This window comes from Bubalus bubalis, chromosome 6, assembly GCF_019923935.1.
Source record: "Bubalus bubalis isolate 160015118507 breed Murrah chromosome 6, NDDB_SH_1, whole genome shotgun sequence".
NCBI classification, from domain to species: Eukaryota; Metazoa; Chordata; class Mammalia; order Artiodactyla; family Bovidae; genus Bubalus; species Bubalus bubalis.
The window spans coordinates 9,301,529-9,319,135 of NC_059162.1; the positions used below are offsets into that span (position 1 = coordinate 9,301,529).

Genomic DNA, 17,607 nt, shown 5'->3' on the forward strand with positions numbered 1-17,607 from the left:
GCTGTGGCTCACTGCCCTTCCCAGCATCACAAGAGAGTCTCATAGCACACATTCATAGTTGGGAAAAGGTCAAAATTCAAAGTGTGGATTCTACTGAATGAATAACACTTTCGCACGATTGTAAAATCAAAAAATTGTAAGTTGAACCATTAGGGATTGCCTGTGCTTACCTTTATCAACGAGATCTGTACTTTCCCTTGCTTTGGTGTTGCTGTTTAGCACCCTTTCATTTCAATATGAAGAACTTCCCTTAGCATTTCTTGTAAGGCAGTTCTCCCTCAGTTTTTATTTGTCTGAGAAAGTCTTTCTATTTCATTTCTAAAAGATAGTTTTGCCAGGTATAAATTATTCCTGTTGGCAGTTGTCTTCTTTCATCACTTTGAATATATGATTCCACTCCCTCCTGGACTGCAAGGCTTCTGCTGAGAAACCTTTGACAGTTTTATGTGGAAATTTACTTGTATTTGACAAGTCATTTTTCTCTTGAGGCTTTCAAAATTCTATTTTTGACTTTTGGCCATTTAATTACAATGTGTCTTAGTGTAGACATTTTTGGACTCAACCTATTTCTATTGCTTTAAACTTCATGAATCTGGATATCCATTTTTCCCCAGATTTGGGAAGTTTTCTGCTATTATTTCTTTAAATAAACTTCTGCCACCTTTCTCATTCTTGGGTTTTATGTTCCACTGGGGTGCTAGAACCACTCAGCTGGACTCTGGAGCACTCATAAATGTATCTTTGTCCATGAATGGTTGTTAAATTGGTGTTTCTGTCGTAGGACATGGACTAGAATCTCTTATTCTACCATCTAATTGAAGTCATTCTAATATATCTTTTTAAAGTGTATCTTTCTCTGATCATAAAATAACAAATATATGCACATTGTAAATAACTCAAACATTTCACAAGCAAAAATTGCCTACAATCTCTAAGATAACCACTATTAATGATTCGATATTTTTAATTTTTTTGTTTATTTGGCTGTGCTGAGTCTTAGTGGTGGCACAGAGGATCTTCAACCTTCATCACAGCATGTGGATTCTTTTAGTTAGAGCACACAGAATCTTTAGTTGTGGCATGCCAGATCTTTTAGCTGTGGCATGCCAGATCTTTTTTATAGTTGCAGCATGTGAATTCTTAGTTGTGAGATGCAAACTCTTCATTGTGGCATGAGGGATACAGTTCCCCAACCAGGAATCAAACCCAGACCCCCTGTATTGGGAGCATGGCATCTTAGCCACTGGACCACCAAGGAAGTTCTGTGATTCCATATTAAAAGAACTTTTTTACCAGAATGGAGTTTTTTTAGAACTTGCTTTTTTTTTTTTTTTGCTTATGAATATTTCTTAAATAAAATTTAAATGTCAAAACATGTAGCTCTATGACATTCTTTTTGCTTTTGATTAAGTTTTTACCTACAGATAGTTAAAATACAAATAGAGCTTTAAAATGCATGTAGCAATTAATTACATCTCCAGTTGTGGTGAGTGGGGGCTTCTCATTGCAGTGGTTTCTCTGGTTGCAGATCATGGGCTCTAGGTGCACATTCAGTAGTTGTGGTGCATGGGCTCAGTAGTTGCAGCTCACAGGCTGAGTTGTCCAATGAATGTGAGATCTTCCTGGACCAGGGATCAAACCCCTGTCCCCTGCATTGGCAGGTATATTCTTTACCACTGAGCCACCAGGGAAACCTTGTTTGGTGGATTTGAAGCCAATCAGATTCTTCTGAAATTTAAAAATTTCTTTAAACAGCCCAGGACTGTTGGAGAGGGCCCATGTGCTGGAGACTATGTAATGGAGACCAGCTCTCAAGACCTCAAGATTTAATGGGAAGGAGTGGGAGAGTTGAATAAGGAAGAACTGAAATAATGATGGGAACAATAAATGAGCATAACAAAATTCACCAAAGTTAAATTAATCTCAAATACTGACTATTAATTAGGGCTTTCCTGGTGACTCAGATGGTTAAGAATCTGTCTGCAATGCAGAAGACCCAGGTTCAATCCCTGGGTCAGAATAATCCCCTGGAGAAGGAAATGGCAACCAATCCCAGTATTCGTGCCTGGAGAATTCCGTGGAAAGAGGAACCTGGCAGGCTCTAGTCCATGGGGTCACAAAGAGTCCAACATGACTGAACGACTAAAACACACACTGGCTATTAATAATATTATCAGTCAGCGGAACAGGATTGAGAAATTTGTTCAGGAAGAAGGAAGGGCTTCAGTAATAGAGTCATGGAGGAATCAAAGAATAAAGAAGAGTTATGTCTATGCCCATGCAAGATGGCCTAAAGTTTGGGGAAAACTTCTTTGGGTAGAGAGTGCCTTTTTCTCAAGGAGATCAAGAAAAAAATAAGATTTCCAAGGTCTTTCAAAGGAGAAAAAATCAGAATGTGGAAGTCAGGGCAGGTAGAGAAACATCTTCAACATCTAGGATGCCCCAAAAACAGCAAAAACAATTAGAAATCATGGCATGGAAGGGACTGCTACATCATCAAGAGTAGGAAATCTACCAGAATTCACCTTAAGTCGGGATAGCACTGGGGAATTACTACTAAAACAAGAACTAGGAATGTGTCTATGAATACCTAAGAGGTAAATAAGAAAAGAGCTTATAAGAAAAACTAAGCTTACATTTCAGTATAGACCAGGAAATAAAAGATAGACTTCTTGATTCTTATATTTCCTTGAACCTTTTAAACTTCCACCATATGTATTACCAATGACACGCTCTTTTCCTTTGGAATCTATAACACCAGATTCCCCTAGCCTTCCTCCTTTCTTATTAGCTGCTTCTCAGTCTCTTTCTGAACCCCCTTCACCTATGCAGGACCAGTAAGGACTGGAGCTAAGGCTCAGACATGGGCCCCTTTTACTTCTCCACCTACATGTTCTTCTTATATGATGTCAGTGATTCTCATTGTCTTAATACAATTTATAAGCTAATGGTTCCCAAATTTATATCTTAACCCTAACCTCTGACCTTACCTCACAGACTGTCTCTTTGGAATCTCAACTCTACCCCTAATTCACATATCAAACTTAAGAGGTCAAAAAGGAGGGGTAAAAAAATCTCTAGATTTAAAATCTCTGGATTTCCCTCTCCAAGCCTTTCCTTATGCTACTGTTTCTCATAAGAGTAAATGGCACCACTGCTATGGGACATTCTCAGTCAGAGCTCTCTCTAGGCCTGAAGACCACCCAACACTCACCATGTAATTAATTACCTTTTTCTTTCTTGCAGGAGACAAAAGGAATTAACCAACTGTAACTAATCTACTATTCTGTAGGCAAACCCATGAAGATCTGCATGCTCCATTCCCAAAAGATAAATTTTGTAATCAGGGAAGAAAACATGCAACGCCTACAAAATTTCTACCAAAAATTTTTTTTCTTTGTCCAGAAAGTAAGCTTCTTCCTTAATAAAATGGAGGAAAATGCATCACCATTAAACTGCTTTGACTGAGGTAAGACAATTGTGACTGACTGTCCTGGAAAGGTAATAAAAAGGAAGAAAAGTCCTTTTCCCTTTTAAGCAGACTCCAGTCACACCAACTGGTAGTTCCAAACCTTTGGCATGGCCTCCAACACCCCTACTACCTTGTCACCCCTTCTTTCACAGCATCCCAATCACACTGATCTTCATTCAGCTCCTAGAATTCTCCAAACTCTCTTGCTTCTGTGGCTTAACATAAAGAGTTCCCTCTGCAATACCTTTTACACACATACATACAAACACACACAGCACACACAGCAGGTTAGCTAATTCTTATTTAGTCTTCCAGATCTAGCTTCTACATAATTTCTCTGGAGAAGTCTTCTTTGACATATTCATCCTCATACCCAGTTAAGTCAGCTGTCTGTTATATAATCTCATAGCTTCCTGTATTTCCCCAATTATTTATAAAGCTTATAATTTTATAAGATTTTATGTAATTTTATGATTGATATATCCATATATCTAGACATATATCTCCACTGGAATTGAAATTCCAAGAAGGTAGAAAATTCTCCAGAATCTCACATGGTATCTCAGGTACTGTAAGAGAAACCCAATAGCCTTCTTGTGAATTTGAGAAACTAAAAGAGTTGGAAAAGCTACACAGTCTTTTCCTCATTCCTATCTTTTGGGTATTGCCCATCCTTCTACTTCCCTCAAGGCCAACAGATAAAGATGGAGGAGAAAATAACCCAGAATCAATCAATGAGTGCTTTAGAAAAAGTGGCCCAGGATGCCATGAAGTATTGTAGAGGTGGGGAGTGACCAGTATGAATTAAGGAAGGACTAAAATATTCCTTGGCATACTTTCTTACATTCTAAACCAGAAATCACAAACTAAGAATTCCTTGGCACTTCAGTGGTTAGGAGTTTTGCTATCATTGCCAAGGGCCCAGGTTCAATCCCTGGTTGGGGAGCTAAGATCCTGCAAAATGTGCAGCAAAAAATTAAAAAAAAACAATCACAACTGGAAGCTGGAGACCAGGATTCTATCTACAGGTATTTGGCCCCCACAGTGCTTTTTTAAAAATTAATAACATGAAAATAAAATTTATAAGGAAATGCAAAAACAAAATAGTAACATGAGAAATTGGAACAATTCACTTAAAGATCCTGGTTTTTTTTTTTTTTTTTTAATGTTTTCCATATATCTGACCACAGTGGAACCACATTTCTACAGAGAAACAATTATCTGGTGCTGAGTAGCATTGGGGAGTAGCATTAATCCTATTCTAAATGGGACTTGCACTCTACACTTCATCCCTGGCCTGACCTGCCCATTTCTTTCATTTATTATATCTGCCTGGTAAATGTTTAAGTTTTCAACTCCTGGACTAAACCATGAAGCTTTGCCCGATATCATGTTGGTAAAAGGGGCAAATTAGCCACACCCAAAATAACAATGCTTGATCTTCCTTACCCACTCCCCAATTCACCCTCAAAACAATGCTTGGACCCTGTGTGGCTTTAGAATGTTTACCTGAAGTTTTTAGTAAAGAACCACCCAACCTGTCCCCTCGGGGTCCAGTGTATGAGAAGACTGCTGCAGATGGATGTGGGACAGAGAGAAGGGAACCCTATTCCAGAGTCACTAGACAGACATTTCATCCTGAATTTCAAGGCGACAACAATGGATTGAGATGTGACTTTTCAACTAGAGAAGAAGCGAGTATGACCCCTGACCTTCCTCTTCCTGGAGATGGGATATAGATAATTCCTGTGTGAAAGAAGGAGAGGAAAAAAATCACTGCTCTTTTACTATCAGAGCTCCAGAATGAATGGCATATGTCCAAAGCTTTCACTTCCTCACATCTAGCCTTACCACTCTTCTGAAGCTGCAATCATAAAAGGGGCCGATGTCTAGACACAGAGGTCTTTACTCTGTATTCTGGTGCTCCCTGCAGCATTTGACCTTACAGAATCCTCCCCACCCTTAAGTTTCCCCCTTTCAGCTCTCGTTAAGTTGCACCATCCTAGTTTTCTTTTCCATCCTTCTGGCTCTTGCTTACCTCTCCTTAACTTGGCTTCTCTTACGATTCCTGTTCCATAAACAGACTTGTGTCCCTAGACTCTGTTGATTGGATATCTCGTGAATGTCCCATAATCACCTTAAATTCTACTTTTCTTTCTCCCTTTATTCATTTCTATAGGCTAACTATAATTAATGCTTATAGTGACCCAAGGAAAGGAGAGCGTCTGTATGAAAGCCCTTCTTGGGGTCCAATAACAATCCAAATCACAGGGTGAATTCACAACAATTGAAAACAAAGGGAAAAGAAACTTTAACATTAAGCTTCTTAGAACAGATATTTTCAAGGGAGGAAGGGCACAGAAAAAGAGCCTATTTACTATAGTGGACAGGATATGTAGTTTGAAAAAGCATAGTAAAAATTATAATTCTATAATTAGAAAACAAAAAGTACCATTTCAATAACTAATACTACAAATAAAATTTTTTACTAAATAGCTATTACTATTTATTTATTCAATAAACATTGAACTACTCACTCTGTGCCAGGTGCTAAGTATGGATCTTTAAAAAGATAAGCACAGCCTTGGTCCTCAGGAATCATGGGAATAAAAGACAATAAACAAATAAAAGATAATAAATATATATAGATCCAAATAGGTAAACAAAAATAAACATGTTGTTACATGTGATAAGTGCATTGTGATAAGTGATAAATGTGATAATCACTTATCACTGTGATAAGTGATTGAAGGGGGCCTTCAGAGATATTGACAGCATCTTTGAACATGCCAACCTCCTACACCTCAGGGTCTTTACAATTGCTCCTCTCTCTTTGTGGAGATCTCTCTCCCGAGCTCCTTGTCTAGCTAACTTCTTCTCATCATTCATATCTACACTAAAACCTCATCTTCTCAAAGATCAGGCTTTCCTTGATTTCCTACCTAAAATTGCTCCCAGCCTCCCCACCATTTATTCTGTTCTATTATCCTTTATTTTCTCATAGCACTATCACTATTCAAAAATACACTGTGCATTTCCATATAGATTTACTTTTCTTTTCCATACAGGTTTCTTGTTTGACTCCCCCCACCATTCTCAAGATCAATGAAAATATGGATTTTGTCCCTTTTCTTCACTGTATTCCTACCACTGAATAGTGCCTGATGCAAAATAGGCACTCTATGTATTTGATAAATCAATGAAGGAACAGTTAGAGAATAATAGGGAAAAGCCTACCTAGATAGGGTGATCAAGCAAGGCTTCTCGAAGTAGTGAATTTTTCATTTTTGTTTTTTAATTTACAAGTATCAAAATGCAATGAAAACTTCTTATCTGATGTATATAAACACACACAAAAAATAGAAAAATTCTCTTCCTCTTTGAGAAGCCCCATACCCCATAACTGATATGTCAGGGTGATGAGTAGACATTCAACATCCTTTCCATCTTCCTTCCAAGTGCCTTCCTGTGCTATAGAAAATAGAACATTAGATAAACTATATTTTCTATATTTCCATGAGACTAGGGCAATGCCTTTTTCTTCACCAAATTTTTGATATACAGATATGACCTTGAAGAAGTCAAAGAGTTGGATTTAATCAGTGTTGACAATTCAGAAATAGAATTCAGTTGAGAAATGAAATTCACAGAAATTCATAACTTGACTATATTTGGGAGATGAGAAAGAGGAATTGAATTATGATGAGTCATCTTAGTGACTGAGATTCAAAGATGAAGAAAAGTTGAAAGAAGAAGATAATTAATTCAGTCTTGAATGAATTTAAGGTGTCTGAAGCGTGTGTGTATGCTCAGTCTCTCAGTCATGTCCAATTCTTTGTGACCCCATGAACTGTATCCCACCAGGCTCTTCTGTCCATGGAATTTTTCAGGTAAGAACACTAGAGTGGGTTGCCATTTATTACTCCCAGTTATCTTCCTGACCCAGAGATCGAATTTGTGTCTCTTTCTTTCCGGCATTAGCAGGTAGATTCTTTACCACTGCATCACCTGGAAAACCCATCCTCATGCTATTCAGTGGGCAATCAGAAATACAGGTCTAGAGCAAGGGAGCATAGCTGTGGCTGGAGCTACAGATTTAAGAGCCACGTGCATTTGTGTTACAGCTAAAGCCATGAGATTGGTGAGATCACTCAGGGAGTGTGCGTATAGTGAGGAGAGAAAAGAACATATAGGGAGCCGGGAATAACACCACTGAGAAGGAGAATCTAAGAGATGAAAAAAAGTAGAATTGACAGGTAGGAGAACCAAGTGATCACAAGGTCATACAGTTTAAAGAAAAGAGAAGTTCAAGAAAGTGGAAGTATGACAAATTCTGCAGAAAACTTAAGACAAAATTTTTTGTAAGTAGCATGTCATGCATGACCACAAGATGAGCAATTTTAGCTTCTAACCTTGTGTTTTAAGACTATAGCACCACTGCTTTGTTACAGTCATCAGCTATCCTCAAGCCACTGCCCCCCATTTCCTGAAAAGTTTAGCTTCTAGCTGCTCATGTCCTTCAACACTACTACTGTCATAATTCTATCCATGCATTAACCTAGTTTTTCAGATTCTTGACCTCCTCTCCTCCTCTCCTCTTGAACATCCTAGTATATTCCTCTTTCTAGCTCCTCCTCACCACTCCTTGACTTGGTTTCTCTTCTGATTCTTGTACCATCATAGACTTGTCTCCCTAGATTTCACTGACTGGTTACCTCCTATAGCTATGGGCTAGTACCAAAAGTTACAGTTCTTCTATAATTATAATTTAATTCCAAGCACTCCACTCTCTCTAATCACCACCTTTCTTTTTTCCATTTCACTCCCTATTTTTCCCCAATACCAATAATCCTTTAAGCTCCATCCTCTGATCTATGGTCCATTAATCTAACCACTATTCATGATCCATCATGTCTCTTATGTTATCACTTTTCCCCTTACCTAGTTTAAATTCTGTGTTTGGTTATCATCCCCACTCCCTCCCTTACACCCTCAACTACCTTGTTCCATTTGGGGTTGTACTTGCCTAACAAAAAATAAAAAATAAAAAAATCAATACTGATTAAATCCAAGTATTGGGCTCTTTTGTGTTTGAATTTGCACATCTAAAGGTAGATGGAGAAAGGCATACAACTATGCTATGGCTAGTCTCTCTTACATGTATGATCCCTGACTTCAACATGTGTGTTCAACTCAGTCATGTCTGACTCTTTGTGACTCCATGGAATGTAGCCCACCAGGCTCCTCTGTCCCTGGGGATTCTACAGGCAAAGAATACTAGAGTGGGTAGCCTATCCCTTCTCCAGGGGATCCTCCCAACCCAGGAATTGAACCAGGGTTTCCTGCATTGCAAGCAGATTCTTTACCAGCTGAGCTTCCAGGAAAGCCCATGCTGCCAGGCAATTGTATTTTATTTCCCCAGTGCATTCTCTCATTCTCCTAAACAACTAGCAGATAAGGGCAGGGAAGAAATAAGGGGCACCGCTTTTTCAATTCTTCTTCACTCATCCTCTCACTCTCATTTCCCTTATTGAGAAAAATAGAAAGCAGAAGAGTATTTCCATTCGCTACCACTGTAAGTATCTACTTACCTATGTCTGTACCCTATTCTGTCCTCTCTCCTGTTACTATAGACAAATTTAACTGTGTTGGGAAAAGGATTGTTCTTTTCCTTATGCACCAGAACCCATCTCCTCTCACCTACTCAAGGACATTGCTCCAGCAATTCTCCCAATTCTCTTTCTACTCTGACAAATTCCCTTACTACCAGATCTTCCCTAACAGATTACCGACATAAACAAAAGAAAAATCTCTTGATCCTACTTCCCTCTCTAGCTACTGCTTCTTTTTTTCAGTAAAATCTCTCTTTATTAACCCATTGAAATGCTCTGTTCTCAATTTAATTGACCTATTAGCCACATTTGATGGTCAGTCCCTCCTTTCTTCTTGAAACATTTCTTCAATCATCTTCCAGGATATCAAACTCTCTTGATTTTGTTTCCATTTACTGGCTACTCCTTTGTTTCTTTTGCTAGTTTTCTTATCGTCCTTGCCTTTTAACAGTAGATTACTCCAAAGCTCAGTTCTTAGAATATTTACCTTTTCTATCTATTCTCATTCCAGTGATGATCTCATCTACTGTCATAAGTTTAAATGTTATTTATGGAAGATAATTGCCAAATTAATATCTCTAATCCATTTAAGCACTAAACTCCATCCTTTATCCAGATGCCTCAAGACTTCTACACTTGAATGTCTCCTAGATATCTCATATATAAATGGTTCCCACAACCTTCTTTTTCTACAAAGTTCCCCACCTCAGTAAGTTGTGACCCCATCCTTCCAGTTACTTGGGACAATAATCTTTGAATACTCCTTTGATCTCAGACTCCACGTACAATCTGTCATCATATGCTATTGGTTCTCCCTTTAAAATAGATCCATAATCAGCTCCTTCACTGCTATTACCCTGGTCCAGATCACCAACATGTGTCATCTAAGTTACTGCAGTAGCCTCTAATAACCCAGCTTCATATCTTGCTCTTTCAATCTATTCTCATCACAGAATGATCCTTTTGAAAACATCAGACAGAACACATCACTCCTCTGCTAAAATCTCTCCACTGACTTTTCATCTCACTCTGAGCAGAAGTTTGGGTCATTAAAATGATCTATAATAAGACCTTACATGACATGACCTTCTCCCATCCATTATTTCTTTGACCTCATTTTCTATTAATTTCCCCCTCACTCTCAGTCATTCTTTGAACATGCCAAGTACACTCCCATCTCAGGGCCTTTATACCTGCTATTTCCACACTCTAGAATGATAGTCTTCCAGATGTAAGGTTCACTCCCTCATCTCCTTCTGGTCTTTGCTCAATTGTCATTTTCTTTGGTCTGAACAAAAGAGAATGGTTGAAGCTGGAGATATAGATTTGGGAACAATTTGTATCTGGGTGACAGCTGAAGTTATAATATTGGTAAGGTCACCCAAGGAGTGTGTATATATGTATGAAAAGGAAAGACATGAAAAAAAAAGATGATTACCTACACAGAGCCCTAGGTAATGTGGTTAAGGAAGAGACTCCCACCTGAAGAAGAAAAAGGAATCAAAAGAGAGTTTAGAAAAACCAGAAAATCCTAGTGTTGCAAAAATTCAAGGAAAGGGAATTCTTTTAAGAAATAGGATATATGTAAATTCTGCAGTAAACTTACATAATATATGAGTTTGATAAGTAGGAAGTTATAAGGAACCTTAGCAAAGACAGCCTCACTGACATGGTTTGTTGAAGCTGGTAAACAATGAATTGAGAAAATGGCTAGAAGATATGGAAGTAGAGACTGAAATTGGAAATTACTATTTTAAGAAGCTTAGTTCAGTAGAGAAAGAAGATTCAGATGTTAGATGGGAGTGAATGCTGGTAAATGAGAAGGAAGGATTTTGTTTTCATCATTCAGCTCTGTTTGCTTCTGTTTGACTTCATTCTCTCCCAAATCTCTCCAAGTACGCATGGCAGGACAACCTCCAGAAGCTCGACTTTTATTTATTCTTTACAGCTCATGACCTCACAGGCTGACCCTGATCATTGCTCTCATTGTGTACATATCAATCCCTAACAAGGATTGCCCAGACAGCCTGGGTCAGGGGCATGCATCTATGATAAGGATGGCTAGAGCACATGAAATGTGATCAGCAGCCCTACCAATACCATGTAGAAGGAAAGAAAAGGAGTTTCCAAAAGATATGGGTATTCAACATACAGAAAATCAAAGTGATGCTAGAGAGAAGACAAATAAATTGAGGGGAAAAAAAGAGTGGGTCATTGGACTAGAGATACTGATGAGGCTTGTAATTTGTGCAGAGAAATGACACAAAAGCTAGCAAAATTAAAAGCTGTCAAAAGGTAGGATATAGAGGTTTAATATTCCAGACAGGTAGAACCATTCTAGATGGAATTTGGCAAGATCTAGTTTGTGGATATAGAAGAGGGTGATAAAAATGAAGATCTGGGACTTCCCAGTGGTCCAGTGGCTAAGAATTGGCCTTCCAATGCAGGGGACTTGGGTTTGATCCCTGGCTGGGGAACTAAAATACCACATGCTGTTGAGCAACCAAACCTGCGTGCTGCAACCAAGACCCGATGCAGTCTAAATAAATAAATAAAGTTTTAAAAATGAAGATCTGAGTCAAGAAGATTAAAATACTAGGTTAAGATTATTAGAGATAGATTTAAGGTCTTAAACTAGTAAAACAGTAAACTTAGGAAAACCATCTGTGGTACCTGAATTAGTTATCTAACAAAAATCTGTGAGCACCCATTAAAACATGTAAAGCACACAAGGAAACAATTCATTATAATTTAAAGTTTGCATATAAAAAAAGGAAAGTTAAAATTAGAGCCCTCAAGCACAGAAAATAGTAGGTTGACAAAAACTAGTGATTAATGCTTAAAATTATTAAAGACATAAAGTAAAACAAAAAGTAAGATTTATAAAATTAATTTATAGAAATGAAGCATATAATCACTGAAATTGAAAGCTCAATAGATATTCAGCCTTAAAAAAGAAGGAAACCCTCTTATATACTTCAACATGGATGCATCTTAAAGACATTATGCTGAGTGAAATAAGCCGGACACAAAAGAACAAATACTTTATGATCCCAGTTACAAGAAGTATCTAGAGTCATCAAAATCATAGAAACAGAAAGTATACTATCATATTCACAATGTGTTTGACATCAGATATGTGGTATTCTACACAGCAAGCAATTCTCCATTATCAGCTGGGTGTCCTACAATTCAATTCAGTTCTAACACTATCTATTAATACCTGGAGCTACTGATAGATCTGACAGGTCCCATCAATTCATGGAAAATAGATGGGAAAGCAATAGAAACAGAGACTGACTTTATTTTCTTGGTCTCTAAAATCACTGCAGATGTTGACTGCAGCCATGAAATTAAAGGATACTTTAGATACCTTAGAAGAAAAGCTATGACAAACCTAGATAGCACATTAAAAAGCAGAGACATTACTTTGTCAACAAAGGTCCATATAGTCAAAGCTATGGTTTTTCCAGTAGTCATGTATGGATGTGATAGTTGGACTATAAAGAAAGCTGAGCACCAAAGAATTGATGTTTTTGATCTGTAGTGTTGGATAAGACTCTTGAGAGTCCCTTGGACTACAAGGAGATCAAACTAGTCAATATTAAAGGAAATCAGTCCTGAATACTCATTGGAGGACTGATGCTGAAGCTGAAGTTCCAATACTTTGGCCACCTGATGCAAAGAGCTGACTCATTAAAAAAGACCTGATGCTGGGAAAGATTGAAAGCAGGAGGAGAAGGGGACCACAGAGGATGAGATGGTTGGATGGCATCACTGACTCAATGGACATGAGTTTGAGCAAGCTCCAGGAGATGGTGAAGGACAGGAAGCCTGGCATGCTGCAGTCCATGGGGTGGCAAATAGTTAGACACAACTGAGCAACTGAAAAACAACAGTCAACAGATTAAGGGCTCAGTTGGATGAAACTGTACCCCAGCTCTCACTTCAGATGCCAATCACAAGTTCTCAATTGTTATCTGAACTTCTGTCCAAATGGGCTGTAAATCAGGGTTCCCACAACTCCTTCCTTGGGTTCCATAATTTACTAAAATGTTTCAGAGAACTCAGGAAATTACTTATATTTATTCATTCATTATAAATTACTTATATTTATTCATTCATTATAAAAGGACATGTTAAGGGATACAGAAAAACATCCAGAAGGAGTTGTGTAAGGCAAAGAATGGGGGAAAGGGCTCAAAGTGTTCACACCCTCACTAGTCACGCTCTCTTTCCAGCACTTCCATGTGTTCAGCAACCCAGAAGCTCTCTAAACCCCAATACTTGGGGGATTTTTATGGAGTTGTCATCACACAGAGATGATAGATCATTAATTCAGTCTCCAGCCCTCTCTTCTTTCTGGAGGATGGGAGATGGAGCTGAAAGTTCCACACTTTTAATCATACTTTGGTCTTTCTAGTGACCAGTCCCCAACCTGAACTATCCAGGATCCCACCAAGAGTCATTAGTACAAAAAACATTTCTGCCTCGTGAATTTCCTGAATTCCAAGATATTTAGTTGCTCTGTGTCAGAAGCTGAAATCAAAAACAAAATATTAGAACAAAAGATATTCCTAGTGCCCTTAAGAATTAAGAAACTACCAGGATTTTGAGAATTCTGTGCCATGAACTGGGGAAAGGGAAATATATATTTTTTCTATTATTTCATATGAAAATTTATGAGTCCGGTTGTAAATAAATTGAGAATGAGATTGAAAGCAGAACATCAGATGGAAAAGTGTGGCCAGAGGCATAATTTAGACTTCTTGTTAATATTCAAACAAATGACTCTGACAAATTAGGAAACTGGTTATACATATGGCAAAACCAATACAATATTGTAAAGTAAAAAAAAAAAAAAAAACTCAGACAGAGGGACTTCTCTGGCAGTCCAGTGCTTAAGACTTGCTTCCACTGCAGAGCGCACAGATTTGATCCCTGGTTGGGAAGCTAAGATCCCACATGCCACGTAGCGTGGCAAAAGAATAAATAAATAAATAAATAATAAAATCTAAAAAAAAAAAATCAAATGTAAAAGTTAGATAATAAATCTGCATGCACCAGGATCTTTAAGGAACAATGTGATTTGTATTAATGCAACTTGTTCAGGAACTGAAGTTTACCTGTTTAAGCAATTTTCTTGTATTATAAACATTTATGGAAATCTGTCTAGAATAGTTAATTAGCACCCTCTTTCTTAAACAGAAGATAGCAACTATTATTTTTCCATTTCTTGATTAATCATGTATGTCAGTATAACTATTAACTACTGTATTCTACCAGGTTTTCCTGAATTTTGCAAGACATCACATTGCCAACAAAGGTCCATATGGTCAAAGCTATGGTTTTCCAGTAGAATGTGAGAGTTGGACCGTAACAAAGGTGAGCACCGAAGAATTGATGCTTTTGAACTGTGGTGCTGGAGAAGACTCTTGAGAGTCCCTTGGATTTCAAGGAGATCAAACCAGTCAATTGTAAAGGAAATCAATCCTGAATATTCATTGGAAGGACTGATATTGAAGCTGAAGCTCCAGTACTTTGGCCACCTGATGCAAAGAGTTGACTCATTAGAAAAGGCTCTAAAGCTGGGAAAGATTGAAGGCAGGAGGCGAAGGAGAAGGGAATGACAGAGGATGAGATGGTTGGATGGCATCATCGACTCAATGGACATGAGTTTGAGCAAGCTCCGGGAGATGATGATGGACAGGGAAGTCTGGTGTGCTACAGTTCATGAGGTCACAAAGAGTCGGACACAACTGAGCAATTGAACAACAACAGTCATGTTTTCCTAAAGTCTCCTACTATATCAGGAGAACAATAGTTACTTCCTGTATCGTAGAAACTGTCTCTTATAACCCAGTACCTTCTAACCTGATGTTTCACTTTTGCTGTGGTCTGCAAAATACAATTGCCATTGATTTCATGTGAATTAAGATTTGGTAGACTCTGAAAGATGATTCAAGGGCCTCTCCTACAAAGCCATAAACAAAGGCATGGTGGCAGCCATTTTAGGAGCCTAGCTTTTCTTTATATACTATTCCTCCTGGTCAGGTAATCTGAATGTCTGAAGTTTCTGGAATGGCTTCCCTGGTTTCTCAGTGGTAAAGAATCTTCCTGCCAGTGCAGGAGACATTGGTTCAATTGCCGGTCTGGGAAGATCCCACATGCCTTGGAGCAACTTAAGCCCGTGCATCACAACTATTGACCTCGTGCTCTAAATCCCAGGAACCACAACTGCTGAAGCCCACACAACCTAGAGCCCATGCTCTGAAACAAGAGAAACCACCTCAATGAGAAGCCCACATACCATGACTAGAGAGTAGCCCCCACTCACTAGAAAAAAGCTCATGCAGGGAGGAAGACCCAAGACAGCCATAGGAAATTTTCCTTCTAGGTTCTTCTGGCTAACCCAAGAATTAAGTCAGCATGAGAGAGATGATCAAAAGAAAATAAAAGTTTAATAGCATGCATACCTGGGAGAGACACAGGAAAACTGAGTAACTTGCAAAATAGTCCAAACTCTAACCTTATATACCATATTTAGCTAAAAACAAAGAGGGTGTTGGGGTAGTGGTTTGGGATTTCAAGGGGAAAGAGGGCAATTCACATGGAGATGGGAAAGCAAATGTTTGGTAAACAAATGTTTGCCGGGCCAGGCAGAAACTATGGGACACAGAGTGGATCCTGATCGCTAGGCCCTGTTGAGTTTCCCCACCACTCCTAGCCCATAGTCTTTGCAGGTATCTCTGGTGATAGCTCTATTCCAGGAAAATCCCTCTGTCTGAATTCTTTTAGGCAATTAGGGAGAAGGTCAAAGTTTCTTCCTGAGTCTTTTGGGACCTGCTTGTTTTCAGTTCAAAATAATTCTCATGCCAAAGAGATATTTTGGGGTGGCACATTTTGCTCACCTACACTCTGCTTGCTTGAGTGTAAAATATGCAAGCCAACTCTGGGCTCTATACTTCCTTGCTTTTGCCTTATTCTTTATCATATAAGAGCTCCTGCCAAAAAGAATCTGAAAAAGTGTGTGTGTCTGGATATATATATATATGTGTGTGTATATATATATATATATATATATATATATATATATCATCAGTTTATATTCTATCATGTTTTTATGAAGAAGCTGAAGTTGAACAGTTCTATGAAGACCTACAAGACCTTTTAGAACTAACACCCAAAAAAGATGTCCTTTTCATTATAGGGGACTGGAATGCAAAAGTAGGAAGTCAAGAAACACCTGGAGTAACAAGCAAATTTGGCCTTGGAATATGGAATGAAGCAGGGCAAGGACTAATAGAGTTTTGCCAAGAAAATGCACTGGTCATAAAAAACACCCTCTTCCAACAACACAAGAGAAGACTCTATGCATGGACATCACCAGATGATCAACACCAAAATCAGATTGATTATATTCTTTGCAGCCAAAGATGGAGAAGCTCTATACAGTGAGCAAAAACAAGACCAGGAGCTGACTGTGGCTCAGACCATGAACTCCTTATTGCCAAATTCAGACTTAAATTGAAGAAAGTAGGGAAAACCACTAGAGCATTAAGGTATGACCTAAATCAAATCCCTTATGACTATACAGTGGAAGTGAGAAATAGATTTAAGGGCCTAGATCTGATAGATAGAGTGCCTGATGATCCTATGGACTGAGGTTCGTGACATTGTACAGGAGACAGGGATCAAGACCATTCCCATAGAGAAGGAATGCAAAAAAGCAAAATGGCTGTCTGGGGAGGCCTTACAAATAGCTGTGAAAAGAAGAGAAGCAAAAAGCAAAGGAGAAAAGGAAAGATATAAGCATCTGAATGCAGAATTCCAAAGAATAGCAAGAAGAGATAAGAAAGCCTTCTTCAGTGATCAGTGCAAAGAAATAGAGGAAAACAACAAAATGGGAAAGACTAGAGATCTCTTCAAGAAAATCAGAGATACCAAAGGAACATTTCATGCAAAGATGAGCTCGATAAAGGACAGAAATGGTATGGACCTAACAGAAGCAGAAGATATTAAGAAGAGATGGCAAGACTACACAGAAGAACTGTACAAAAAAGATCTTCACTACCCAGATAATCACGATGGTGTGATCACTCACCTAGAGCCAGACATCCTGGAATGTGAAGTCAAGTGGGCCTTAGAAAGCATCACTACAAACAAAGCTAGTGGAGGTGATGGAATTCCAGTTGAGCTATTCCAAATCCTGAAAGATGATGCTGTGAAAGTGCTTCACTCAATATGCCAGCAGATTTGGAAAACTCAGCAGTGGCCACAGGACTGGAAAAGGTCAGTTTTCATTCCAATCCCAAAGAAAGGCAATGCCAAAGAATGCTCAAACTACCGCACAATTGCACTCATCTCACACACTAGTAAAGTAATGCTCAAAATTCTCCAAGCCAGGCTTCAGCAATATGTGAACCGTGAACTTCCAGAAGTTCAAGCTGGTTTTAGAAAAGGCAGATGAACCAGAGATCAAATTGCCAACATCCACTGGATCATGGCAAAAGCAAGAGAGTT

The 17,607-nt window shown here is 38.5% G+C and overlaps 1 protein-coding gene across 7 annotated transcripts in view; it reads left to right on the forward strand.

Moving 5' to 3' along the window:
* Window positions 1-14,464, forward strand: part of SLAMF6 (SLAM family member 6) — a 43,965-nt gene extending 29,501 nt beyond the window's left edge. For 3 of the 7 annotated variants that reach the window (XR_006551561.2, XR_006551563.2, XR_006551565.2), the window contains 2 exons: window positions 3,247-3,469; window positions 14,371-14,457. Coding sequence is in view for 1 of the 7 variants with exons in the window: in XM_025287521.3 (XP_025143306.2) it covers window positions 3,247-3,277 (31 nt within the window). In the remaining 6 variants the exon portion in view is untranslated. Of the gene's footprint in view, window positions 1-3,246; window positions 3,839-14,370 lie in introns of those variants that run through there. The other 4 variants (XR_006551562.2, XR_006551564.2, XR_006551566.2 and 1 more) reach the window with 3 other exon arrangements.
* The last annotated feature ends 3,143 nt before the right edge of the window (window positions 14,465-17,607 follow it).